The sequence below is a fragment of the Rhinoderma darwinii genome, chromosome 11 (assembly GCF_050947455.1).
Source record: "Rhinoderma darwinii isolate aRhiDar2 chromosome 11, aRhiDar2.hap1, whole genome shotgun sequence".
NCBI classification, from domain to species: Eukaryota; Metazoa; Chordata; class Amphibia; order Anura; family Rhinodermatidae; genus Rhinoderma; species Rhinoderma darwinii.
In genome coordinates this window covers 24,948,085-24,975,897 of record NC_134697.1, presented here as the reverse complement: position 1 = coordinate 24,975,897, position 27,813 = coordinate 24,948,085, and the positions used below count along the sequence as shown (strand labels likewise).

The 27,813-nt window shown below is 42.9% G+C and overlaps 1 protein-coding gene across 6 annotated transcripts in view; it reads left to right on the top strand.

The window, feature by feature from the left end:
* Positions 1-27,813, top strand: part of STK32C (serine/threonine kinase 32C) — a 210,020-nt gene that overhangs the window by 131,711 nt on the left and 50,496 nt on the right. Inside the window, exon 2 of one of the 6 annotated variants that reach the window (XM_075843178.1) lies at positions 9,954-10,099. The exons of the other annotated variants lie outside the window; for them this stretch is intronic. Within the exon in view, the coding sequence (XP_075699293.1) occupies positions 10,049-10,099 (51 nt within the window). The 5' untranslated portion in view covers positions 9,954-10,048. The remainder of the gene's footprint in view (positions 1-9,953; positions 10,100-27,813) is intronic. 6 annotated transcript variants of the gene reach the window in all.

The following is a 27,813-nucleotide window of genomic DNA, read 5'->3' as shown; positions in this document are numbered from 1 at the left end:
AATCAATCTACTGGAATATTTGATAGAGTCCCAGACCGTTAAAATGTGTGTAAGAGAAGGGGAGAGATGTGTAGGACGTAAGGATGGTGGCATCCAGGGCAGAGATTGTATCGGGGTGGGCGACACCTCCGGAATATCCAGGTACACCCATAGAGGCATATTTACCGAAACGTGTAATTTAGGCAAGGATGCTATCATGGCTGCTTGATAATATTTAGAGATATTAGGAACACCCAATCCCCCGTCTGTCTTCAGCGAGCAGAGAGTGGACCTGGATATTCTAGGACGTGTGCCACGCCAGATAAACGAGGATATACGGTTCTGAAGGAGACGTAACATGTGTGGTGGGACTTTTATCGGCAGGGTTTGAAATAGGTAAAGAAGCCTGGGGAGGATGGTCATTTTAACCGCAGAAATCCGTCCAACCCAAGAGAGGTAAGTGTGTTGCCATGATGTCATAGAAGAGGTGAGGGAGCGGATCAGGGAGGGATAATTGGCAGAATATAGCTGAGCATATGAGGGAGTCAGGTGAATACCCAGATAATTTAATGAGTGTCTGGCCCACTGAAAAGGAAAATGGTTACGTATGGAGTGTAGGACTTGTTGGGAGAGATTAATATTTAAGGCGATTGATTTTGTAGGGTTAATTGTTAGCCCAGAAATTGAGGCAAAGTCGGATAAAGTTTTCATTAGGTTGGGAAGGGAAACAGTAGGTTGGGAGAGCATTAGTAGCATGTCGTCAGCAAAAAGGGACATTTTATGTTGCATGCCCGCCACCTCCAACCCTTTGATGTTCTGATTTTGGCGTATCATCATAGCCAAGGGCTCAAGAGCCAAAATAAATAGAATGGGAGATAGCGGACATCCTTGTCTAGTGCCCCGTTCAATAGGAAAGGGAGCAGACTGATAGCCAGCATAGCAAACTTTGGCTGTAGGGTTGGAATAGAGGGCATGCACCCAGGACATAAAGTGACGCTGGAAGCCCCACTTCCCCAAGGCAAAATCCATGTATGACCAGGATATCGTGTCGAAGGCTTTTTGAATATCGAGCGAGAGAAGCATTGAGGCCACATTTCTCCTACGAGCTACATGAATCAGAGATATAACTCTCTTGGTGCAATCACTTGTCTGTCTGCCTGGGACAAAGCCAGCCTGGTCCCCATGGATAATAACGTCAAGGAAGCAGTTTATCCTAGTCGCCATAATCTTGGCCAGGATTTTAATATCTGTGTTCAAGAGTGATATTGGTCTGTAGTTGGTAATAATGCCTCAATCTTTTGATGGGTTTTGTTTTTACGGCTTTTGCCATACTGTAAAAATGGCATGTTAACTCTATTCTACCAGTCAATACGATTACGGCAATAGCAAATTGATATTGTTTTTTTATGTTTTACTACTCTTACAAGGAAGAAACTTATTGTTAAAAATAAAATTTGTGTTTTGTTGCGAAACATTTTGAGAGCCATAATGTTATTATTTTTCCAACGATGGAGTACACCACTCATAATGAGGGCTTATTTTTTGCGGGGTGAGCTGTAGTTTCTATTAGTACCATTTTGGGCTACAAGAGACTTTTTTTATCACTTTTTATTAAATTTTTTGTGGGATATAAAGTGACCAAAAAAAATAGTCATTCTGTCGTTTTATAATTTCTGTCGTTTTATAATTTATTTTTTTTACGGCATTCACCGTGCGCATTAAATAATGCTATAGTGTAATAGTTCTGCCTTTTACGGACGCAGCTATACCAGTTGGAGTTGTAGTTTTTTTTTTTGTTTTTTTTTTCATTACTTCAGAGGAAAAATGGAAAAGGTTTTTTTTTTTTGTTTGTTTTTTAACTTTGATTCTTTTTTTACACATTTTATTAGTCCCCCTAGGGGACTTGAACCAGCGATCATTGGATTGCTGGTACAATACAATACTAAAATATTGCATTATATTGTCATTTTTACAGGCTTCTGTTAAGCCCTGCCAGAGACACGGCTTAACAGGAGATGAAGAAAGGCAACCCATGGGGGCCTTCATTAGGCCCCTAGGCTGCCATGACAACCATTGGCGCTCCCCGATAGCTTTGAGGGCAACCATTGGCGCCCCTTGTTTGTAACGTTTTAGATGCTAAAATCGCTTGATCGCAGCCTCTAAGGGGTTAAACAGTGCGATCGCTGTTCCTGGCCGTTAGTCCCGGGTGTCAGCTGTAAAACCCAGCTGACACCCACTGCGTACGGAACGGGCTCAGCGGGTGAGCCCACTCCAAATATCACCTCCCCAACCACGACGCAATAGTACATCGTCTCGTGGGAAGAGGTTAAAGGATTGTATGTGTATATATATATATATATATATATATATATATATATATAAAATTAATAATCATTGTTCATAAGTAATGATTCAGAGGCATAATTTGAACATTTTCGCTTTTGTCCCTTGGCATCACCTGGCATCTCGCCTAACCACCTGCTACATCATTGTGCAATTATCATAATATGTAATTGTCCTGCCAACTTATAGCCCGGCCATTCTGTAATGTGGCAAACATGTGGTATCCTAGACTATAGACTCAGGTCTCCATGTTAACAACAGGATAATTAAATGTGTTAAATGCAGACGGTAGTCCCTTCCCCGATGCAATTATTAGCCTTACCCCCGCATTCATTCATCTACTTATAAACTCCAACTTTAATTTCCAAATACATATTTTCAACATCCCTATAAACCATGTATTCAGCAAACAGAAGTTACAAATGAAGGTAAATAGGAGCTAAATGACAGACATAAAAGGCAACCACACCATATGATTTACTGAAATTATAATGTGTACTACAATGCTATAGAAGTGTAACTACCTCGCTGTTGGCTAGCAGTGAGTCAATATTAAGTATAATTGAGAGCACTGTGATTGCTGAATACATTGACTGGGTATTGCTATCTATAATACATCTAGCAAATTCAATTACACATTATTTTGTTACACTGAAATTATTCTCTTATGAATCATTGTATGTTTATATTACCATCTCTTCCGAGACTAAATGTTTACTTCTTGTGTGCTAGGTACCATCCCGAGTCTTTCACACTTTGCCCGGGAAGAATAAATATTATGATTAAATTAATAAATTCACAATCTTTTCTTTTTATTCTGTTTTAGGTGTATGTACATATTATGACAAGTTAAGTAAAAAGTAGAAAATAATTTTATTTTTAACAAAATAGTTTAGGCTCTTGGCACACTAGTATTTGTTTTTACAGGATCTGTGATGGATGTGATGGATCTCACTGATTTATAATGTATACTGTTTTTCCCATTTTCATTTGTTTTTGAGAACTCACTTGACAGGACATTACTGACTTCCAACTATTGACCTCGAAGATTACATTTCACATATAGGAACTTTGACTTGAGGTTGGACGTCTGTACAACCCCTCTCTAAAAGATTACCCACTGGCGAGCAACTGAATGGGTCAACATGGTTGTCCTGAGTCTTCAATAGGAGGATTGGCTATCCACTCTGGTTAATAGAGGGGGGTGCCAAGTATGAAATCCACATGCGCCAGTAGGACAATGTACCCAAACATGTCTATACATAGTGGAACTAGTAATAAATTAGACTTAATGTAGCATCAGAACAAGTTTTACATATAGAAACATACAGATGGCACCCAGCGTGTGCTATAAATACATCTGCGTGAACAGGTCTCTTTCCCCTTTTATGTGCCATACATTTAAGGGCACATCTGAACATCATATCTGTCCTTTCTGTTATCCGTTAGACAAGTTCTTTTATAGGAAGATGTGATTCATTGTTATAAATAACTTCATTACCATCTGGTACCACTTTCTATTATTCCATACAGGGCAAGTGTCACATTTGGGCAACATTCACAAAGCACCTGTATAAATCAATGGGCCTATACTTTTCTTCCGTGTGTCTCTAATTTCCTACAGATGTTTTTTTTATCATGGATTTATACGCAAAGCCTGAGATTAAAAAAAATCTCAGCATGTACCATCAGTTGCTGTACTACAGAAATATTCCTCCCTAGAAACATTATTTTTAGGTTAAAATACCTTTGTAATATATGCTGCCATACAGAGGCACCATAGGGCGGTACATGAAGTGCCTTCCGTTATACAGAACGATAGGAACTCTATTTATACTGACACGGTACATGGCTCTGCTGTGTGCATGAGACGTAACTCTGACATCTATTCATGCACTAGAAATCTGAGGATGAGCAATGCTAAACCACGCTTCTGTGGTGGTAATGCATGAGGCCTCATGGAGTATCACTATTACTAGTATATGAATAGAATTTTTTTTCTTTATTGACACTGTTGCATATTCTAATGCGCTGAATATAAAAACAGAGAATATAGAGGGTTTCATCCAGTACACGGGATAAGAACAACCCACGTTCTCTCTGATGACATTTAAAAGGTGTGTACTCTACTGAGAACCGCAGTGCCATATGTAGGCAGTGCCTCTCTTACAGTATATTCACCTTTCTCCACTCCCACACACCTCTACAGAGCAAGGTTTTCACAGTAGAGACACACACAAAAAGGAAACATTGCTGCTCACAAGTATACATATTGCAAGGGCTTACAAGTCTATTTCTATACCTGTGTGGGCTGAGATTAAATAATTGATTCTTTTTATGCTGACAGTGCTAAATCTGTGTAAATTACCAGAGTTAACTGCCTATTACGGGGTACAAAGTGTCCTGTTATCTGTGTGTCTTCAAGTCAATGACAGGATTTTTAAGTCTGCATTAACTTGTTAAATTTCCGATTGCAATAGTCCCCTAGAAGAAGCCAGAATGCTGGTGAAACACGTGTTGGGTGCATGGTTTTTTATATATTTCGATGTGCAACAATAGGGCCTATTACCTATACAGTCCACTACAATTCAATATAGTGTGGACGTGGCTAGTTTCTCGCTATGAGACAAGCTACCAGCTGTTCTGGATGCAAGCCAGCGAGGTCTCGCGATACCACAGCATAACCTCGCTGGGCTTAGTCTAGCAGTGGAGTGTAATTCAGTGCTCCACTGTTTCCTCTTACCTCACCTTGGAGGTTAATCCCTCCGGTATCTCAGACTGGACGGTCTCTCCGGCATCGCCGCCCCAGTGTAACCCACTTGGGGCGCCGCTGCAGACGATCGCCTTGTCCGGTGCAGTTCCGGTTACGTAGGCTGCATAGCACCCGGGTTTGCATCAAGCCTCACGGGCACTGCACAGCGAGATTACCTCGTTTGTGCCGGCTCTGAACTCCGGACGGCATCCACCGCTCTACTGACCACTCATGGAGCACCACTGCAGGAGATTGCATTGTCCGGACTATACTCCGGCAGCGCTGTCTACCAGGCGGCTTCCAGTCTTCGCATCTACGTGCTGTTTCTGGTGTAGACTGCGGTCTAAAGTCTACAGTAACACATTACTTGCGACATCGTTCTCTTTGCCCCATAGGGGAGTGTGAGTTCAGGGGTCACTCGCACACAGCCAGTTGCATTAATTGGAATTTTATTATTTGTTTAATTTTAATAATACTAATAAAAGCTCTATATTATATTATGAGACCGCACATTTTTCCTCTCCTCCCTTCCCCTATTTAATCATACTTACCTAGGTGGTGCACACCAATGTGGTCTATCTCTCACATAATCTATTGTGTGATTGGTGGCCCCTTTCTTTATTACTCCTAAATCTGTGTAAGTTACCAGAGTTAATTGCCTATAACGTGGTACGGTGTCCTGTTATCTGTGTGTCCAAGTCACTGACAGGATTTTTAAAGTGTAGCTAAGCATTTGACAAACTTCTGACATGTCATAGTAACATGTCAGAAGTTTGGATTGGTGGGGGTCCGAGCACTGAGACCCCCACCAATCGCTAGAACGAAGCAGCTGAAGTACTCATATGTGCGCTCAGCTGCTTTGTGTCTGTTCGGCTTTTTCCGGAAAGCCGATGTATTGGAGTACGGGCTCATTGACTTTCTATTGAGTCTGTACACCGATACATTTAGTTCTGGAAAAAGACGAACAGACACGAAGTGGCTGAGCGCTCACACGAGCACTTCAGCTGCTTCGTTCTAGCGATTGGTGGGTGTCTCAGTGCTCGGACCCCCACCAATCCAAACTTCTGACATGTCACTATGACACGTCAGAAGTTTGTCAAACGTTTAGCTACACTTTAAGTCTGTATTTACTTCTAATATTTCCGATTGCAATACAGTGGAGTGGTGTAATTCACGCCGCCATTGGACTCTGGAGCAGTGGAAACGTGTTCTGTGGAGTGATGGATCACGCTTCTCTATCTGGCAGTCTGATGGACGAGTCTGGGTTTGGTGAATGCCAGGAGAACGTTACCAGCCTGCCTGCATTGTGCCAGCTGTAAAGTTTGGTGGAGGAGGGATAATGCTATGGGGATGTTTATCAGGAGTTGGCCTAGGTGAAATCTTAATGCTTCAACATACCAAAACATTTTGGACAATTGTAGCTTCCAACTTTGTCGGAACAGTTTAGGGTTCGGTCCCTTTCTGTTCCAGCATGACTGTGCCCAGTGCAGAAGGTCCATAAAGACATACTGTGAGTGCAGTAGAACCGGACTGCCCCACACAGTGCCCTGACCTCAACCCTGACTAACACCTTTGGGATGAACTAAAACTGAGATTGTGAGCCAGGCCCTCTCCTCCAACATCATAGTCTGACCTCACAAATGCTTTTCTGGATGAATGGGCAAAAATTCCCGCAGACACCCCATAATGTTTTAGAAAGCCTTCCCAGAAGAGTGGAAGCTGTTTTAGCTGCAAAGAGGGGACCAACTCCATATTAATGCCTATGGATCTAGAATGGGATGTCCCAAAAGCTCCTGTAGGTGTAATGTGTAGGTGTCTTAATACTTTTGTCCATATAGTGTATGTTTATTAGAATTCTCAGATGAAGGAGACCCATATAATTCTAATTCCAAAGTAAACATTACCAGAGCTAGTCACGCAAAAAAAATCACTTTGAATAATTTCATCTGATTCTGCCTAATGGCAATATTTGGAGAGAATTGTTTAATAATAAACTTCTTAAACAACTTGATTTTTTAGTAAACATCTTCCTGCAAAGTTTAATTTATAAAATGTAGGCTTTTTTTGCTTTTTGAGAATAGCACAGGATATATTATAAAGCGACTGTGGGGTGACTGTTCTCTACCCAAAATGCATCTCAGTAGCGCTGTCAAAAAGACCACAAGATGCAAAACTTTCTCCATGCTTTAAGGGGTCATCGGGTTTAGACATTTACTTTCTATAAATTCTATTAGAGCAAATTAACCCCTTCCTGCTCCATGACGTACAATGCGAGCACATTGCGTCCACAAACCGACGTAATATTAAGTCTTGGTGATGATGTCGGCAGGTGCTTGCTGAAATTGACAGTTGACATCCCGTTGCAACAGCTGACTTCCTCTGTCACCCCATTGGCACCCCTGTGACGTGAGGTGCAAGTGGGTTGTCATGGCAGACGGGGGCCTAACAAGGACCCGTCATGTGTATGGGCCTATAAGACAGTGCTAATAGGTTGTCTGTCAATGATCAAAATGACAGACACGTCTGCATAACTTGATGGACCCAGTGGCGGATTATCATATGGGCGTTTCGGGCGGCCGCCCGGGGCCCGAGGCTTCCAGGGGGCCCATGGCAGCCCGAAACGCACATTATCTCGTAAATCTATTCAGCGCGCTAGCGCTGCTAACGGCCGAAGATGGGGAGGAGCAGGGAATTCGCCGGGATCCAGGGGTAGGACACGCCTCCCTGACAGTGCGGGCAGCCGCCATTGAGTAACAGAACAGCGACGGACGGCTGTTCTGTTACTCCAAAGCAGCAAGAGAAGAGCCGGCGGGCGGTCACCGGCGCTGAGGTCAGTACAGGATTATCCTCCTGCCCAACTGGTTCCCGACCGCTGGCTGTATTTTTACGGCCAGCGGTCAGGGACGGGTGCTTAAAACCCGAGCCATAGACTTTCTACGGCTCGGGTTTTAACTTGCTGCCCGCGCGATCGGGCAGCTGAATGTCGGGTCTCCGGCTGTCAGTGACTGCCGGGGACCCTGAGGAGAAGACAGAAGCAGCTTTCGCTGCTTCTGTCTTCTCCGATGTCTTCTTACACAGCGTTCAATGAACGCTTGTGTACAGGAATAGAGACAGCAGCAGCGGCGCTGTCTCTATTCCTCCCGGTGATCATGTGACAGGTCACATGATCGCCGGGTGCCGTTAGTGGCAGACTGTTGCTGGGTCTTACTAGACCCAGCACAGCCCTATTAGTGACAATCGTCACTGTGAGAGGGCTGATTTCCCCTGTAACTGGGGCTGCTGTGCAGCTCCAGTTACAGTGGAAAAACATGGTGTAAAACAAAGAGAAAGTAGATATAAAGTTCCCCAAAGGTCTTTTTTGACCTTTGAGGATCAGAACATAGTAATAAAAAATAGTAAAGTGCAAAAAAAATAAATAATAATAAATACACATAAAATACCCACCCCAAAAAAAACGTTCCCCCCCCCCGCCAATCATTGTTGTAACGCTAGCGCTGACCCAATTACCCTAATATAGACATGTAATATATTAAAATTTACGGTAGACAATGACGATCACAGATAAAAGGTCTATTTTAGGGTAAAACAATGTTATTACCAAAAAAAAATAGCTGAAACGTAAAAAAGCTTCTTTTTTTACTATTATTTTCAAACTTTATGAATAAAAATTCTAAAATGGCAAAAAATGTGTGCATAAAAACGATAAAAAACGAAACCTGCATTGTCTACGGAAAAAACGTCGCAAAAATAACGTCGGTTTTATTTTTTTTTAATAAAAATGTGTGTTTGGTGCAACTTTGTAATTACGTTTTATTAAAAAATATTTTCACTTTTTGAGATACAGCTGCTTTGTATCCTGTATCCGTCAGGTCAGCAGGACTGACGGGATCAGTGAAACGGGCCCTGCGCTAAATTATAATCTTAGATGTGATAGATTTGAGGTGGATCCTGCGTGTCACTGATCCCGTCAGTCCTGCTGACCTGACGGATACAGGATACAAAGCAGCCGTATCTCAAAAAGTAAAAATATTTTTTAATAAAATCAATCAATCACACTGATACACAGACATACTATATATATATATAATTATAATATAAAGTTTTTAAATGTGTACATAACCTTGTGGCACTATATACAAGGGGGAGCGCTGTGTGGCACTATATACAAGGGGGAGCTCTGTGTGGCACTATATACAAGGGGGAGCGCTGTGTGACACTATATACAAGGGGGAGCGCTGTGAGGCACTATATACAAGGGGGAGCGCTGTGAGGCACTATATACAAGGGTGAGCGCTGTGAGGCACTATATACAAGGGGGAGCGCTGTGAGGCACTATATACAAGGGGGAGCGCTGTGAGGCACTATATACAAGGGGGAGCGCTGTGAGGCACTATATACAAGGGGGAGCGCTGTGAGGCACTATATACAAGGGGGAGCGCTGTGAGGCACTATATACAAGGGGGAGCGCTGTGAGGCACTATATACAAGGGGGAGCGCTGTGAGGCAAGGGGGGGCTGTGTAGTGCTATCCACCGTGGTATGTGTGTGGCGCTCTTTATAGGGGGGGCTTTTTGGTGCTATTTACAAGAGGGGGAGGGCTGTGTGGCGCTCTCTACAGGGGGGCTGTATGGCACTATCTATAGGGGGCTGTGTGTAACGCTCTCTACGAGGGGGATGTGTGATATATAGAGGGGGCTGTGTATGGCGATATCTATGGGGGTGTGTAATATCTACAGGGGCTGTGTGTGGCACTATGTACAGGGGGCTGTGTGTATGGTGTTTTACAGTGTGTGGTATTATATTCAGGCGCGCAGTGTTTGGTGCTATTATATTTAGGGGTACACTATGTGGCACCATGATAACTTTATTTTCGTTTATAGGTGTGGAAATGTTGGAAAAGTGAGGAGACGTCTAAGTGGCAAATTCTTCAGAAATGAGTCATGGCCGGGAGAAGTCGTCATGAGCGCTGGACCGGATGGAGAAGAAAAGAGGAAAAAAACTACTAGAATCTGAGACGTCGTCACCTGTGAGTCACTAGATTTATAGAGAATCTGTCACCTCTCCTGACATGTTTATTATAGGAAATCCTTGTATTTCACAAAAAGTCTTTCTGCGGTCCAGGACTGATAGACAATTCCCCTTGTCAGGAGGTTGTGTCCCTGCACAGTGTGATCCTGTCAGTATGTAGGGACACCGCCCTGTGACAAGGGGAATCGTAACACTGTTAATGCTTGCCCAAAAAGGTAGTGTTAAAAATAGTTACGGTGAGGAAGGGGGGCCCAAGTTTGGGTAACAGCCCAGGGCCCATGGTCTACTTAATCCGCCACTGGATGGACCCCAAAAAAGAAAATGTAATGAAGTATTAACCTGCTAAGGACCATGCTCCGTAAATGTACAGCGCCTGTTCGTGGGCTTTAAAATCATGCTACTATAAATGTACAGCACGGGTTTAAAGTGTAACACAGTTCTCTTGTAACAAGAGCTCCTGTGTCAGTTGGACATGATCAGGACAGATTTTAAACTCCTGGATGTATGCAAGAGTGTTTCCATTGATCCATTCACTGACAACAAGCAGAGATCAATGAGGAATTGATACACAAAGTATATCAGAAAATGTCATAACTTTTAATTATACAATAAATAAACATTATTTAGAAAAAAACTGAAAACCCATTAAAATTATGTATATAATGTTACAGGAGCATTATCACCATTCCTGATATGAAGGGCGTGGCAGTGACAACTTCTTGATGTGGGCACTGCTCTTTAATATTCAAGCTTCGTGGAAAATTCTGAAAATGAAAAAGTGGCTGCATAGACCAAACAAAGATAAACTAACATGATAATAGAGAAATTATACATTACTAGAAAAAGTATCTGGCGCTGCCCGGGTATAATGTGTCCGGCGGTCTGTCTGTGTGTTCATTGGATTTGTTCCAAGGGTGCCCAGGAGCCTTATTCAGGCCCCTGTATCTTCTTGGTTTACGGAAAATCGCTAGTAGCCCTATTTACCCAGGAGTTACACACTGTTTATTTAGGATTTATCTTCCTAAATACCGAACAGCTAAACTGGTAGGAAATGGAGTGATACGATTGTGATAGAGCCTGTTGATTAACCCCTTCCCGCCGCAGCCCTTTTTCAGATTTTCGTTTTTTCCTCCCCACCTTCCAAAAGCCATAACGTCTTTATTTTTCTGTGAATATAGTACTATGAGGGCTTGATATTTGCGGGACGAGTTGTAGTTTTTCGTAGCACCATTTATTTCGCTATATAATGTACTAGGAAATGGGGAAAAATTATTTGTGGGGTAGAAAATGAAAAAAACAGCAATTCATTCATGTTTTTTGCGCGCCATTTTTAGGGAATTCACTGTGCAATTAAAACAACATGTTACCTTTATTCTGTGGGTCAATACGATTACGGCGATACAAAATATATATAGTTTTTTCTATATTTCACTACTTTTACAAGTAAAAACCTAAGTGTAAAAAATTTATTTTGTGTCGTCAAATTCCGAGAGCCATAACTTTTTTATTTTTCCGTCGATTAAGTGGTGTATGGCTTACTTTTTGCGGGATAAGCTGTAGTTTTTAATAATACTATTTTGGTGTAAATGCGATGTTTTGATCACTTTTTATTTCATTTTTTGTGGGAGATTAAGTGACCAAAAAATAGAGATTCTGGCGTTTACAATTTTTTTTACGCCGGTTAAATAATTATATATTGTAACAGTTCCGACTTTTACGGACGCGGCGATACCAATTATGTTTATTTTATTTATTTTTTTACTATGCTCTAGGGGGAAAATAAGAAAAGGGTTTTTTTTTACATAAAAAAACCAACTTTATTTAACTCAATTTTACTTTTTTTTTATTAGTCCCCCCTAGGGGACTTCAACCAGCGATCGTTAGATCGCTTGCACGATATACTGCAATACTAATGTAGTGCAGTATATCGTGATTCTGACAGGCAACTATTAAGCCCTTCATTAGGCCCCCAGGCAGGCATAGCAACCATCGCCCCCCAGCATTGAGCTGTTAGAGGGGGTCGCCCCCCTCTTTCTAATGATTTAAATGCTGCGGTCGCTATTGACCGCAGCATTTAACGAGTTAAACGAGCGGGATTGCGCCCGAGCGCGATCCCGCTTGCTACTCTGAAGTGTCGGCTGTAACAAACAGCCGACACAGTCATCGTATGGAGCGGGTTCACTCCGTGAGCCCGTTCCATACTTCCCCTACCCGACTTTGGTGTATGGATACGTCAAATGTAGGGAAGGGGTTAACAACATTGGCAGTTTTATTACCAGTCGGCCATAGACTATGGTTGGATCATAATTGAAAACCGCATCATGCATGTAAGCCAACTCGTTAGAGCACATCATGTTCAGTGTGCTATCAGTTTGCTAACTGGCCTGGGTTCGGGCAGGAGTCGCTGCGATTCTGAGAGCCACCTGTCTGATCTGTTGCTGAGGAGTTTCAGCAGCTTGAGCAGCAGTACGATGCTTTTATCGGCTTGCAGTTGGGCAAGAGGAGTCTCTGCAGCTAGTAATGCAGCTTTCCTCCTGCCCATCAGTAATCTGATTGGTTGCTATGGGTAACACCTCACCCCTGTACCTTCCCATCTAGGCTTATCTTGTAAAGTGCACTGTCAGATAAAAACATTTTTACTATAAAAGTGAATATCTGTATTCACTTTTATAGTATTGGATCGTGATCATGTGATAATGGCTGATAACAGAGAACAACAGCAAGGTTGGGACCTTTACGAAAACCTTACTGAACACCCGATGTACCTATGTCTACCCGCTCTTTCATTATAAACACAGAAGGGGGGGGGGGAGACCGCGCATGCCCACTTTAATACACCCTGATAAAGAAACGTAAGGCTGATATAGGCCGCAGGCATATGTAGTAGATATAAAATGTCCCCTAGTCGGCTAGCAGCTACATTAACCCCTTACATGCCTCCCATTATCCGGCCAAGCGGCTAGACGCCTGTGAGCCTACAAGAACTTGCAGCAGACTGCGCAACACATGCACTGCAATAAAAAGAGTAAAGTACGGTAAATTATGCTCTACCATAAGGCTGAGTTCACACACCCTATTTACGGACGTAATTCGGGCGTTTTAACCTCGAATTACGTCCGAAAATACGTCTCCAATGTGCCGGCAAATATCTGCCCATTCATTTGAATGGGCTTTACGATGTTCTGTGCCGACGGTAAAATAGACGCCCGCGTCAAAGAAGTGCCTGTCACTTCTTGGGACGTAATAGGATCAGTTTTCCATTGACTCCATAGAAAAACAGCTCCAATTACGTCCGTAATGGACGCTGTGAAAAACGCCTGCAACATGCCATTACGTCTGAAATTCAGGAGCTGTTTTCTCCTGAAAATAGCTCCGTAATTTCAGCCGTAATGGACGCTGCCGTGTGAACATACCCTAACAGTAGAGAGGCAGTTGTGTAACATTAGTGTGATGAAGGATGCCATGTAGCCCTGGCCAGCTGTAATAGAACACACTGATAATTAACGTACGCCACATTACACTGATTACATTTAGTGCCGTTTCATTGTCATGAATCACAGGCGTTACTCACACTTTAAACATATGTTTCTTAGTGTTAATATGAGGTCTGGTATTTCACACTTTTTGTTCCATATGCATCATCTTGTGCTGAGGGATTTGTTAATGGGAGGTGTTAGACGGAAGTCTACAAAACAATAGCAAACAAAAAAAAATTACATTTTGCATACGTTAATTCCTTTAAGGCATCTTAGGGCAGGATTCCTCTAAGTATTATTTGCATGTTACAACTATAATTATTATCCGTTATTATCCGTCTTTTGTTTAATTTTTAGTAGATGAGAAAGCCGTATTCAAATGGCTGTACCGTGGCACATGGAGTCCATCCAGCTTCGTACTCCATCTCCTGCTGCATGGTGCACTATCCGGCCCCTTACTTTGGACTTTTTCTCACCTAAAAGCAATTATTTGAAATCTGGCATCCGATGGAGACTGCCCTACATTTCTTTTATGGAACTCAATAGAGAAAAACTTTCCATGCCTCAGTATGTGAATCAAAGGTATACAGAGGTACATTATGGTCTCTTATAAATCTATGAGTGCCCTATTGCTTCAACTCAGAGGTTGTACAGAGCCTTGATACGATCATATGTATGAGGGCTTACATTGGGCAGATATTCACGAGATTCCATATACTTAAAGTGTACCTAACTTTTCAGATGACTTTTCAGAATAAGCTGTCATATGCGTGTACATGACGAATAACACTATTTCTGTCCATTATATGACTTGTATTTTGCATTTTTTAGCCGTTTTTCGCTCTGCAACTCTATCTCTAATTCTCAGTTGTCTCTGAGCAAGTGGGCAGAGTTTATCTGCTATCATGTCTTCTATACACTGCACACATAGAAGAGGAGAATCCTGCTCTCTTATCTCTATCTATCACATATATAGATGCTGCAGCAGCAGTAATGAGCATCCAGCACCGAGGTGAGACAGTAACACTTACCTGGTAGCTGCAACATGTCTGTCTGTGTATTTCACACTCTGCTCTTACTCCCCCTCCCCTCTCCATAGACTTCTATAGGCAGCAGTGCCTGTCTCTTTCTGCTGATCCATCCTCCCTCTCTACTTTCCATGTACTTCAATAAGCAGCGTGTCTGTGTCTCCCTTTTCTTCTCATCCCCCTCCCCTCTCCACAGGCTTGTATTGTCAGGGAGAGAAGAGACACATTCCCACCTTCTGCATTCCGTCTGTAACTAGGGACATATTTTGCTTGATAACAGGGGGTTGACCGCAGATTGCAGGAATGGAGACACCTAGTAGCCGTGATTTCACACAGGGTTTGCATCGATTAAACTACTAACTTTTAATAGTAAATAAATTACAATGTTGAGATATATCAGTTATACTATTAGATTAGCCTAAGTTGTTTGGAAAGTTAGTGTCCATTTAAGACTCACAAAGCAAATATTAATGTGTAAACAAGATCTAAATGGAAATTCTTTAACATATAAGATTGGTCATTCTTGGCTATTGGAAAATGGACTAAGCTCTTGAGAGTAACCCTATATTAATAATATTTGTCATGAAATTAATATTTGCTTATGAAATATATATCCTTGTTTGTTACTCCAATAATTAAATTTCCATTGTTTGTGTAGCAGCTGGCTTGGTATTGTGTATATACGGATGTAACAAATCTTAATTTGTCATTCAACTCTGGGGCTCTTGATACATTTCTCAGTTAAGATAATGTAGTAGTTTTACCTGCAGTCTTTTGTAAAACTACTTAGTATTGCAAATTGCATAGAAATGTCATCACAAAATTCTCATCCTATTGTAATGTTGAGGTAGGGAGACAGACAGGTGAGCCCTAATCTACCCGCCAGGGGCGTAGCTAAAGGCTCATGGGCCCCGATGCAAAAGTTCTTATTGGCTACCCCCCCCCCCCCCCCCCCGCAAACTTCTCATGGCCGACGGTCCGCAACTTTCAGCTGCATCGCTGGGTCTAAGTGACCCAACAATGCAGCACTAGCAGCCGGGGCGTCACTAAGGGCTTAAAATGTCAGGGGAAATAGCCCTAATACATATGTGTCTGCCCAAAAGAATGTGTGTATAGGAGACCGCATATCTATAGCACTACGACCCTATAAACTATGGATAGGATTAGATACAGTGGCTCAGCAGACAGTATCACACATGATAGGATTAGAGATAGGGCCCAGCAGACAGTATCACACATGATAGGATTAGATACAATGACTTAGCAGACAGTATCACACATGATAGGATTAGATACAGTGGCTGAGCAGACAGTATCACACATGATAGGATTAGATACACAGCTCAGCAGACAGTATCACACATGATTGGATTAGATACACAGCTCAGCAGACAGTATCACACATGATAGGATTAGATACAGTGGCTCAGCAGACAGTATCACACATGATTGGATTAGATACACAGCTCAGCAGACAGTATCACACATGATTGGATTAGATACACAGCTCAGCAGACAGTATCACACATGATAGGATTAGATACAGTGGCTCAGCAGACAGTATCACACATGATGGGATTAGATACACAGCTCAGCAGACAGTATCACACATGATAGGATTAGATACAGAGCTCAGCAGACAGTATCACATATGATTGGATTAGATACAGTGGCTCAGCAGACAGTATCACACATGATAGGATTAGAGATAGGGCCCAGCAGACAGTATCACACATGATAGGATTAGATACAATGACTCAGCAGACAGTATCACACATGATAGGATTAGATACAGTGGCTGAGCAGACAGTATCACACATGATAGGATTAGATACACAGCTCAGCAGACAGTATCACACATGATTGGATTAGATACACAGCTCAGCAGACAGTATCACACATGATAGGATTAGATACAGTGGCTCAGCAGACAGTATCACACATGATAGGATTAGATACAGAGCTCAGCAGACAGTATCACATATGATAGGATTAGATACAGTGGCTCAGCAGACAGTATCACACATGATTGGATTAGATATAGGGCCCAGCAGACAGTATCACACATGATCGGATTAGATACAGGACTCAGCAGACAGTATCACACATGATCGGATTAGATACAGGACTCAGCTCGCTGACATTGCGTCTCCAGCGCTGGACCCAGGAAAGTTAAGAATAATAACTTTGCTTCTTTGTGTTACTGATTATTTTTGTGTGTTTGTGTTTTTTTACAGGTTCGGTTGTTGGACTTCGGATACGAGGACTTCAATGACGGCGGTTTTTATTCTCAATAAAATGGTTAATGAGGGTTGTGTTTTTTTATTTCAATAAAATATTTTTTCTATGTGCTTGTATCTTTTTAAACTTTATTATCACCGCCTTAGTAATGGCCGCCCTAAGGCGAGGCTTAATGTTAGCCGGTGCAGAGGCTACACTAACCCCCATTATTACCCCGGTACCCACCGCCACCAGGGGTACTGGGAAGAGCCGGGTATGAACCAGTACCCGACCATCTGAAGTGACGGGCAGGCACCGGGGTGGCCGCAGGCTGGTAGTATTAGGCTGGGGAAGGCCAAAAACAGTGGCCCCTACCACCCTGGTAATGCTGCCTGCTGCTGCTGTGTTGTATCTGGCTGATTATGAAAATTGGGGAGGACCCCACATCGTTCTTTCCAATTATTTTTTATTTTCTTTTTTTTAAATGACGTGAGTTCCCCCCCATTTTTCATAACCAGCCAGATATAATAAAGCAGCAGCAGGCTAGCATTACCAGGGTGGGAAGGGCCACTGTTTTTGGCCTTTCCCCTCCTGATACTACCAGCCTGCGGCCACCCCAGTGGCCGACCATCACTACAGATGGTCAGGTACTGGATGGTACCCGGCTCTTCCCAGCACCCCTGGTGGCGGTGGGTACCGGGGTAATAATGGGAGTTAGTCTTAGCCTCTGCATCGGCTAACACTAATCCCCGCCTTAGCAATGGATGCTGTCAATCAGCCGGCGGCCATTACTAAGGCGGTAGTAATATAGTTTAAAAAAAAACACAAAGACATAGAAAAAATATTTTATTGAAATTAAAAAAAAACCCACACAGCCCCCATTAACCATTTTATTGATAATATAAAAAGCCGTCATCGAAGTAGTCCTGGAATCCAACGTAGTCCAACGACCGAACCTGTAAGAAAACACACAAAAAAACGATTAGTAACACATGTGTTAGGCTTAGATACAGGGCCCATGTGTGATACTGTCTGTGGGACCCTGTATCTAAGCCTACCACAAGGTAGGCTTAGATACAGGGTCCAGCAGACAGTAATCTTATACAGTATAAGGTTACAGTGTGCTGGGGCCCTGTATCTAAACCGACAGTGTGGTAGGCTTAGATACAGGGCCCAGCAGACAGGATCACACAATCTGTGATCCTGTCTCATGGGCCCTCTAAGCCTGCTACGTCCCTAAACATTGATGGCCTGTCCTCAGGACAGGCCATCAATAGCTGATGTGTCTGGGTCCGACTCCCGGGACCTTCCTGGTTCCGGATCGCAGCGGAGGTCCTGTGTCACAGTGCTATGCGCCGCGCACAACATTGAGAGGACAGAACTTCCGCCGCAGCTGAAGAGGAAGGTAAGATTAGTTGCCCTGACTGGCGGGGTCCGACTCCCGGGACCATCCAATCAGCTGTTTTGAAGGGGCCGCAGCACTCGTACGAGAGCTGCTTCCCCTTCATTTCACTACTCGCTCACACTGTGAATCGCCGACATCGATTCACAGTGTGACCGGAATGAAGGGGAGCAGCTCTCGTACGAGTGCTGCGGCCCCTTCAAAACAGCTGATTGGCGGGTCCCGGGAGTCGGACCCCGCCAGTCAGGGCAACTAATCTTACCTTCCTCTTCAGCCGCGGCGGAAGTTCTGTCCTCTCGATGTTGTGCGCGGCGCATAGCGCTGTGACGTCAGGACCTCTGCTGCGATCCGGAACCAGGAAGGTAAGGTCAGTCTGTTACTATAGTAACAGGGGCCCGCGGCCCGAGTTACTATAGTAACTTTTTATTGATGTGGTGTGGGGGGCCGTGGGCAATTGCGACCGCTGCGACCCCTATAGCTACACCAGTGCAGATATGAGATAAACAGATAGATAGATAGATAGATAGATAGATAGATAGATAGATAGATAGATAGATAGATAGATAGATAGATAGATAGATACTTTGTCTGTTATGCTAAACTGTCAGCCCTGAGGTGTGACTGCTCAGCATGACAGACATACATACACACAGTGAAGGGGTTAAGAGCTGGATTACTAGTTGCTACTCACATCTGCTGTGGGGTCAGAGAGCAGCTCGTACTGCAGGGGAGCAGCAGACACGCACACCATCTTCTTGCTGTAGCCATTCCTTTCCCTCTGAACAGGTCACGAGGAAGAGGGAAACAGCAAGAAGTGAGCTGATTGGGTGGACAGTACAGTGGGCGGGCCTGGGTCTCGTAAGATGAGTGGATTCATCTATCATTCATTTTCCACCCTCTTGTTCCCCCTCCACGCAATGACTCTCTGACAGCTGAGCTGCCACCAATGCTTTAAGCTACATTACTGGGTCTCTTTTGTACCACAGCAGGGACCAAGCAATGTAGAGCAATCATTGCAGCGCTAGTGTGGTGAGGGGGGCCTGCGGGCCCCCCTAGCTACGGGGCCCGGTCGCAGTTGCGACCGCTGCGACCCCTATAGCTACGCCACTGCTACCCGCCACTCAGTCCCTGCCTACTTGCACGGCCCGTCCAAGGCGACGGCGTACAACTGGGCGACGGTCCCTACGCTCAATAAGTACACGACAGACAAACAGACAAGGGTACACAGAAGCTAAGGGAAATGGGGCAGTTGCCCACGGCAACACCGTGAGCAACAAGAGTAGTGAACGAGCCGAGTCAAACCAGGAGTGTACGAGGTACCAAACGCAGAGCAGGAGAGTAGTCAGTAAAGCCAGGGTCAATTGGAAGCAGAGGACAATAGTACTAGCAGGAGCAGCAGAGCCAGGAAACCAGACAGAATCACAGGCAAAGGAAGATATAAATAGACCGAGGGCGGGAGCTAGCTCCGTCTGGCCAGGCTGTGATGGGTTATCCCACTCCTCAGCCTACCAGCCTGAGTGGTAGCAGATCGAGTCACTCTATCAGACCTAGGAGCAGATGCAGACTGATTAACCACGGGCTTCGACACAGAAGCTGTGTCTGGCAGATCCTTTACACCTATGATATGAAACTAAATATAGTAGATTTCCTGTGAAAATTGTGGGCATTGAGATGTAGGAGGTGCAGAGGCAGCACCCTAATCCATGTACCTGAGGGAGGGGGGGGGGGACACCAAAAGCCTCTGACGTATAAGAAATCCCCAGTATTATGAATGGCACAAGATAGATGGGCGGCCTTTTTACATATTTTGCATTACACCTATGGATCAGTGAATTCAGTACATGTATTATTCTGTAGGTTGCTCAGAGTACAGTATACTTCATTTTTATAAAGCAATTATCTAATATAGTCTGAGTGCTCCTTTGGCAGCTCCTTCTCCTTCTGCATTTGCAGATTCTGTTTTGTGCTCAGTGCACTTCTGAAAAGATCATTATCCTTGTTAGAAAAGGAACATCTGTCATAAGACTTGATGGAGACCTTATGGAGTATGATTCTGCTTGGAATATTGCTATACGTTAGAGAGGGCACATGTTCATTTGTCCAGACTTCTTTTCAAAACAAGGTTCTGTGAAATTATGATAAACAAACATATCTACAAGTAGGGTTGTATTTACATGATATCCTTTTAGCATTGTTCTACTTTGTTGTTATAATTATGACAGTATTATTATTACTACACTCCTGCACCTCTTCCCTTTCATCACCTCTTCCCTTGATTTGCATGTTTTCTATTCATGCTTCTTGTTGCCTGAGTGTAACGGACCTAAAACAAGTCTGTGTAGGATGGCGAGGCAGCCAATTGTATAGTAGACCTAAATTCCTATGACTGCTTCTGCACATGTAGCTGTAAGAATCTTAACTATTTTCCAGTGATGTCCTATAGCAGAGGCATAACTTGAAGTTCTTGGGCCGAACGTTAAATCTGGAACAGGTCCCCCTACATACCATGTGTCACTTATACTACTTTGTCCTTTTATGTGGCAGAGGGGCCTTTGGGCTCCCTTAGGCACCAGGGCCCAGGTGTGACTGCTACATCTGACAGCGCTGTGCTGTTTCCCCATGTAGCGGGGCAGGTGAAGATGCTGAGCAGCATATGTGCAGTATGGGCAACCCACCTGGCTAATCAAAACTCAACAACCGCTATTTTACCACTTCCTCTTATAGTGGTTAATCTGTATTTCTAGTGTTTTTCATACTTCAATTCTTCGATTATTTGACATGCGCTTTTTGGCTCTAATTGTTCCTCCCAATATTAGTCCTGTACTTTTGTTCTCTTTGACCATTTACAACTATCCGCTTGCTCAACTATTCACTTGACGTGAGTGTTACTTATTCTCACTTCCTACTTATTTTTTTAGATATTTAATTCCCTTACAATCCCATCTCACTAATGTGCTCGGGCAAGCAGAGTACTAAGATCCAAACCGAAGCTGCGAGTAAAAGGTGTTCTACAGGTGAAATGTTTCGGTTCTTCCATAGGTATCTCTGAAACAGTAGCTATATGGATGGAGCCAGGGGCAGACACAGACAGCTTAGGGCACCTGTGCAAGAACAGTGTATGGGCCCCTTGCTCTCCAGCATCTCATCATAAATCACTCGCGGATGTAGCCAAGTTTATCTTGACTGTGATAACTTGCTGCAGCATAATATCACACAACAAAAGCCATTTGAAAAGCCATTGAAAAAGGTGAAGTTAAAAAAATTTGCTTACTGTGTATTTAAAGAGGCTCTGTCACCACATTATAAGTGCCCTATCTTATACATAATGTGATCGGCGCTGTAATGTAGATTACAGCAGTGTTTTTTATCTAGAAAAACTATCATTTTTGACAGTTATGACCTATATTAGCTTTATGCTAATGAGTTTCTCAATGGACAACTGGGCGTGTTTTACTATATGACCAAGTGGGCGTTGTGGAGAGAAGTGTATGACGCTGACCAATCAGTGACCAATCAGCGTCATACACTTCTCTTCATTCATTTACACTGCAGATAGCGATATAGCTATATCGCTATGTGCAGCCTCATACACACACACACACACACACACTAACATTACTGCAGTGTCCTGATAATGAATAGACATTACCTCCAGCCAGGACGTGATGTGTATTCAGAATCCTGACACGTCTGTAGCGTCTCTGTGATTTACAGTGCAGCACAGCGAGATCTCGCTGTGAATGTCAGCTTACAGCGTAATCTCGCGAGACTATGCCTGCTATGCTGTAAATCACAGAGACACTACAGAAGTGGTCAGGATTCTGAATACACATCGCGTCCTGGCTGGAGGTAATGTCTATTCATTATCAGGACACTGCAGTGATGTTAGTGTGTGTGTGTGTGTGTGTGTGTGTGTGTGTGTGTATGAGGCTGCACATAGCGATATAGCTAGTTCGCTATCTGCAGAGTAAATGAATGGAGAGAACTGTATGACGCTGATTGGTCACTGACTGGTCAGCGTCATACACTTCTCTCCACAACGCCCACTTGGTCATATAGTAAAACACGCCCAGTTGTCCATTTGAGAAACTCATTAGAATAAAGCTAATATAGGTCATAACTCTGTCAAAAATGATCGTTTTTCTAAATAAAAAACACAGCTGTAATCTACATTACAGCGCCGATCACATTATGTACAATATAGGCCACTTATAATGTGGTGACCGAGCCTCTTTAATGTGTTAAAAGTCAAGATAAAGATGGCTACATCTGTAGGTCTCCCTAACAGTCCATCTAACAATCCATCAGTAATTTTTAGCCATAAAATTCATTATATCAGCCATTTACATGTAATGTAACAGATAGAAAGAGGTTGCTTTAAGGTGACAGTGCCCCCCTTACCTACTGGGCCCCTGTGCAGTTGCACAAGTTGCACCAATGGTATGTCCACCCTTGGTTCTAGCCGTCTTTATCTTGACTCTAATAACTTGCTGCAGCATTATATCACACAACAAAAGCCATTAAAAAAGTCAAGTAAAAGTTTCTTGTAACTGTGTATTTAATGCGTTAAAAGTCAAGATAAAGATGGCTACATCTGTATGTACTCAAATGGTGGTCACCCAGAAAATAAGTCAAGTGGTTTCTAGGAAACCCTAATTACCAAAGCCTGCAGAGAAAGCTGTAAGAAGGGAACACTAGGTGAATACTAATGAAACTAAGTGTATACAATTCCTGTAGTAGAGTTAAGCTGGCCATACACATGAAATAGCTTTGTCTACTGAATCCACCATAAACATATATGCTCTGCTGAGAGTTCATTATTATTTCATTAGGAAAAGGGGAATAAGCTGCTCTGCTGCCAGTCACTTTTGCGGGTTATCTCCCATGGGAACAAAGGATCGGGCCCTCATACACATAAAATTCCCGGCTAAACCAACCAATATGGATTGTTCGGCTTTTCTCTATGATATATGTCCAGCTTTAGTCTGGAAATATGCATGTGAGGGATGCAGATTGAAAATTATTATCAGGCTCATCTTTAGTTACACCTGGCCTTGTTTTACAGTTCAAGACCGTATTCTATAAAGTTTCTCTAGGTATCTTTTTTTTAATTCTATTTTTATTGCCTTTTTATTTGTATATACAACAAAATAACAATCGGAGACCAGATTGAAAATAAAGCATAACATCGTAGAAGCCTTAAAAAGTTCAGTAACAGAAAAGATGTACACAATTGTAGAAACAACTGCAAGATCAAGGCATATATAACATAACATGACGCCTATAAGGTACAACCAGATATCTTGACATAAGTTACAGCTGAATAAAGTAACAGAGAAATATGGAACAGGTTATTAAGGACAGCATTAAAAGACCGAAAGGCTCTTGAGTTAAAACCCTAGTCCACCAAGTAATGGAAGTGAGAGTAGATCATTAGATAACATATCGGGTAGCGTTGTGTAACACCCTGATGCAAGGGGTAAAGAGAAGATGGCATACTAGGCACGGTAACAGCACTGACACCAATAAAGAAAGGACCTGGAGAACTTACCAGTGGCGTAACTACCGCTGTAGCAGCCATAGGGGCTGCTACGGGGCCCGCAGCATGAGGGGGCCCGTGCCGTCCGCCATCACGCCCCCCCCCCAAAGGCTGGTGGCACTGCCAGCAGCCGCTATGGTTTTTACAGCGGTAGCGATGCCACATTCAACTGTATCTGCGTCCTTAGGACGCAGATACTATTGAACGCTATGGCAGAGCAGGGAGGTAGGCCACATTTGGCCTGCAGCCTATCAGGTGCAGGGACCGGATCCCAGCGCAGGCCGGCGTGATGATGTATGACTAGGCGAGTATGACTTTTTTCTTTTGTTTTATTTGTTTGGGGGTCGCTATATGGTGTTATCTACAGGAGGGGGGTCGCTATATGGCGCTATCTGCATGAGGGGGGCAGTATGGCGCGATCTACCGGGGGTGGTATGGCACTATCTACAGGGAGGCTGTATGGCGCTATCTACATGGGGCTGCTTTATGGCAATATCTTCAGGGGGGCTGTATGGTACGATCTACAGGGAGAGGAGGGGGCACTATCTACAAATGGGGTGTGACACGGTCTACATGGAGTTCTGTATAGCACTGTCTACAGCGGAGGCTGTATAGCACTGTCTACAGGGGAGCTGTATGGCACAATCTACCAGGGGCTGTATGTCACAATCTACATGGGGGGCACTATCTGCAGGGGGCACGATCTACAAGGGGGGCAGTGTATGGCACCGAGGGGAGTGGGGCCAGTCAAAAGTATGCTATGGGGCCCAGTTTTTCCTAGTTACGCCCCTGCATCTTACCTATCCACCAGTGGTTGGGTGGCAGAGTAGACTAGAGGGCCAGCCTTCTGCAGAGCTAGTGAGCCCAACTAGGGTTGATTAAAAAAAAAGGCATGTCGAGAAGCCAACAGGATTTTCATTGACAAACCGGTTACAGTTAAAGAGGATCTGTTACTAGTTTATTAATTCCCTATCTCCTAACTAATCTATTCAGCGCTATAATACTGATAACTACAGTGTAATTTGTTTTTCAAAAACGTTTATTATTTTCAAAGTTATGAGCATTTTTCTAAATATGCTAATTTGGCTATAATAGCCAAATGGGAGGTGACTCTTGCTTTTCTCTCTGGGCGGTGTAATGTTTTCTGTATGACGCTGACCAATCCTCATACAGATTCTCGCTCTTCCCTGCCCAACAACACAGCGTGATCATATAGTATACAGCTTCCATTCCCAACTGTCTTTTCAACTGGTGATAACTCCGGTTGTTTCACAGCTAGAACTGTGAATCATGAATAGAATCTCATCTTTCATATGACAGCAGAAGCACTGTTCTACGTGGTCCACAGCCGGAGATATGGCTGTTTTAAGTGATCTCCCTTCCCCCCAGCCTCAGTCTCTCACGCTGTGTGAAGCAGCTTCATGCTGATAGGACAGTGTCAGAGGCTGTGAGGAGGCTCCACCTCAGGTGAATTGCTGGTGTTGACACCGACTTGTCAAGTATAGGCTCATTTGCATATTTAGAAAAAAGCTCATAACTTTTAAAATAATAACGTTTTTGGGACACAATTTTCACTGGAATTATCAGTATGGCAGCGCCTATTAGATTAACTAGGAGATTGGGCATTACTAAACTGGTGATACAACCTCTTTAGTTGAAAGCCTTATGGAGTATTGATGCTGATTGCTGAAGATTGTAAAGTAGAATTGTGTGCCAAACACTATAAAGGATGATGTCATGAAATAGAGTCTACAAAAAGGGTATTGGAATCGGAGCATGGCCATTTGTGGACCCATCGTCTGATGGTTGGTCTATTCTGCAATATCCACCATTGATCCATGTTAGTTTTTTTGACTGCTACTTGGCGCCAAAGGCTATATTTGGGGTTCTAATTTGTTGTGTCTTTTGTGTTTGTTTGGTCTATCCACAGTCAGGCTACTCTTTGAAGATTTACTTTATAACTGTAAAAGTCATATTTTCTTTCAGACGACAGTAAATGCTAATAAGATACTTATTTAATATGCTGTACCGTTGAATGTTTGATAAGCCTCAGGCTTAATCAAAACTTGGTCATAAAAATGTGCTTTGAAGTGTCTGTCACTACATGGAGAATAATGTTTCCCACAGCTTCTCTTTAACGGTAGAAAGGTTCCTGCTTTCCGACTTCTTTCTTCATCTTTTGACCTTCTGTGTTCCTGGTGCTTCAAAGAGTCTAAAGCAATTCTAGTTAGGAGGTTAAAGAAGCTGGAGATCTCACACCTTTAGAAAGTCTTTCATTGTCTGAGGGATTACATTTCTGCAGATCCTCAGGGCTTCTTTCAGAATATCATATGCACTTGTGAAAGATAAAGTTCATTTACTAATACTTGTAGACTTGTATTTGACCTAACATTTAATAGAAACCTCCACACTGGGTAATTCTGATATTAAAGGGGTTATGTTTCTCACATCGTCACATCGTCTGGTTCCAGTGGCGCGTTGCCAACCACCTACCGTGTCCAGTTACTAGGACCTCGTTAGTTGGAACCCTAACCCACACTGCAATCAGTAAGTGATGGCATATCCTAGTGTTATGCCTTCATTTATTATGATTTAAGGACATATATCTGCAAAGAACGGTGGGGGGGGTAACCCTTTATTTTAAAAAGATAATATATTTTTTTTAACAATTTTTTTTAAAATTCGTTTTAATTTTGCTTTTTTACTTTATTAAATCTTCAGTGAATTAAGAAACAATCCAGAGTTGACACTTAAGGCCCTGTTCACACTGATTATTTTTTTTTGGCGCTGATTTTGACGCAGAAACCGCATTGGAATCCGCACCAAAAAAACGCCGAAACCGCCTTATATTGATCTCAATGGGAGGCGAAGCCGGTTTTTTTCCCCGCTCGCGGGACAAAAAAGCATCATGCTCTTTCTTCCCGCGGTTCCATCTCTGACCTCCAATTGAAATCAATGGGAGGCAAAGAAAGCGTTTTATGCTGTGTTTTTTGCCCGCGGCGCTCTTTGGCAGCGGCCGAAAAACGCTTAGAAAAACTACACGAAAACCGCAGAAAGAAAGTGCAGTCAGGTCAAAGTCTGACTCAAAATTCTTTCAGGAATTTTGAGGCAGATTTTTTCTACCTTCAAAATACTCCGTGTGACTCGGGCCTAATGGAACAAAAATAAATACAATAAAAAATAACAAAAACAAATGACAAAACAACTTTGTACTGAATGTGTTAATAGCTTCCAGTTGAGCTTTACATTTTAAACCATCCATTCCAGGTTCAAAAGAGTCCATACATTGGCAAAAACATTTTTATTTACTGCGGAGGGAGCATGAAGTTCTTGTAAGTGGTTTGTATTGCCTTTTATAATATGACTTTTTAATTAAGAGCTTGCAAGTTCATGAACACACTATAATCAAGTGCACAGAGCTCGAGAGCTGTAATTTGCTCACTATTATTATGGGGGTGGGTGCTGAAGTTTCAGTACATGACTTGATGCATTGACCCCTCTGTAACAAACTATTGTGTCTATCTGCCATATAAATCTTTTATTCCAGGCAGATAGCAATTAACAGTGAATTGTTAGTGCCACAGCTAGGACATCTAAATTTGGGGATCACTAGGAGCACGGTTCTAGAAACTACCATTGTAGACATAGCAACATTGTTTCTTTTTCAGATTACTATTTAAAAAGTAACCCGGCAAATGCTGAGATTATTTTAGGTTTGTTTGTTGCTTTAGTTGTTTTAACGTATTTTTTCTTTAACATGGAAGTCAAGTTATTTAGGCCCTAATTGTTTTAGGATAATTGTTTTTAGAATAAGGACAGTTTCAGATGTCCGCAATGCTGCCACATTTCAGCATCTGTATTATGGCCGTAATACCCGGAACTGCTGAGGTTCTACTGAGCCGAACATAGATCACCATAAGATGAGGTCTAGGTATTATGGCCGTAATATGGAAACTAGAATATAGCCAATGCTTCTAGAGGAGAATACTTTGTAATAAGGCATTTGAAGGGCATTTGGTGCAGTCTTTCCTTTATACTTTTCTATCC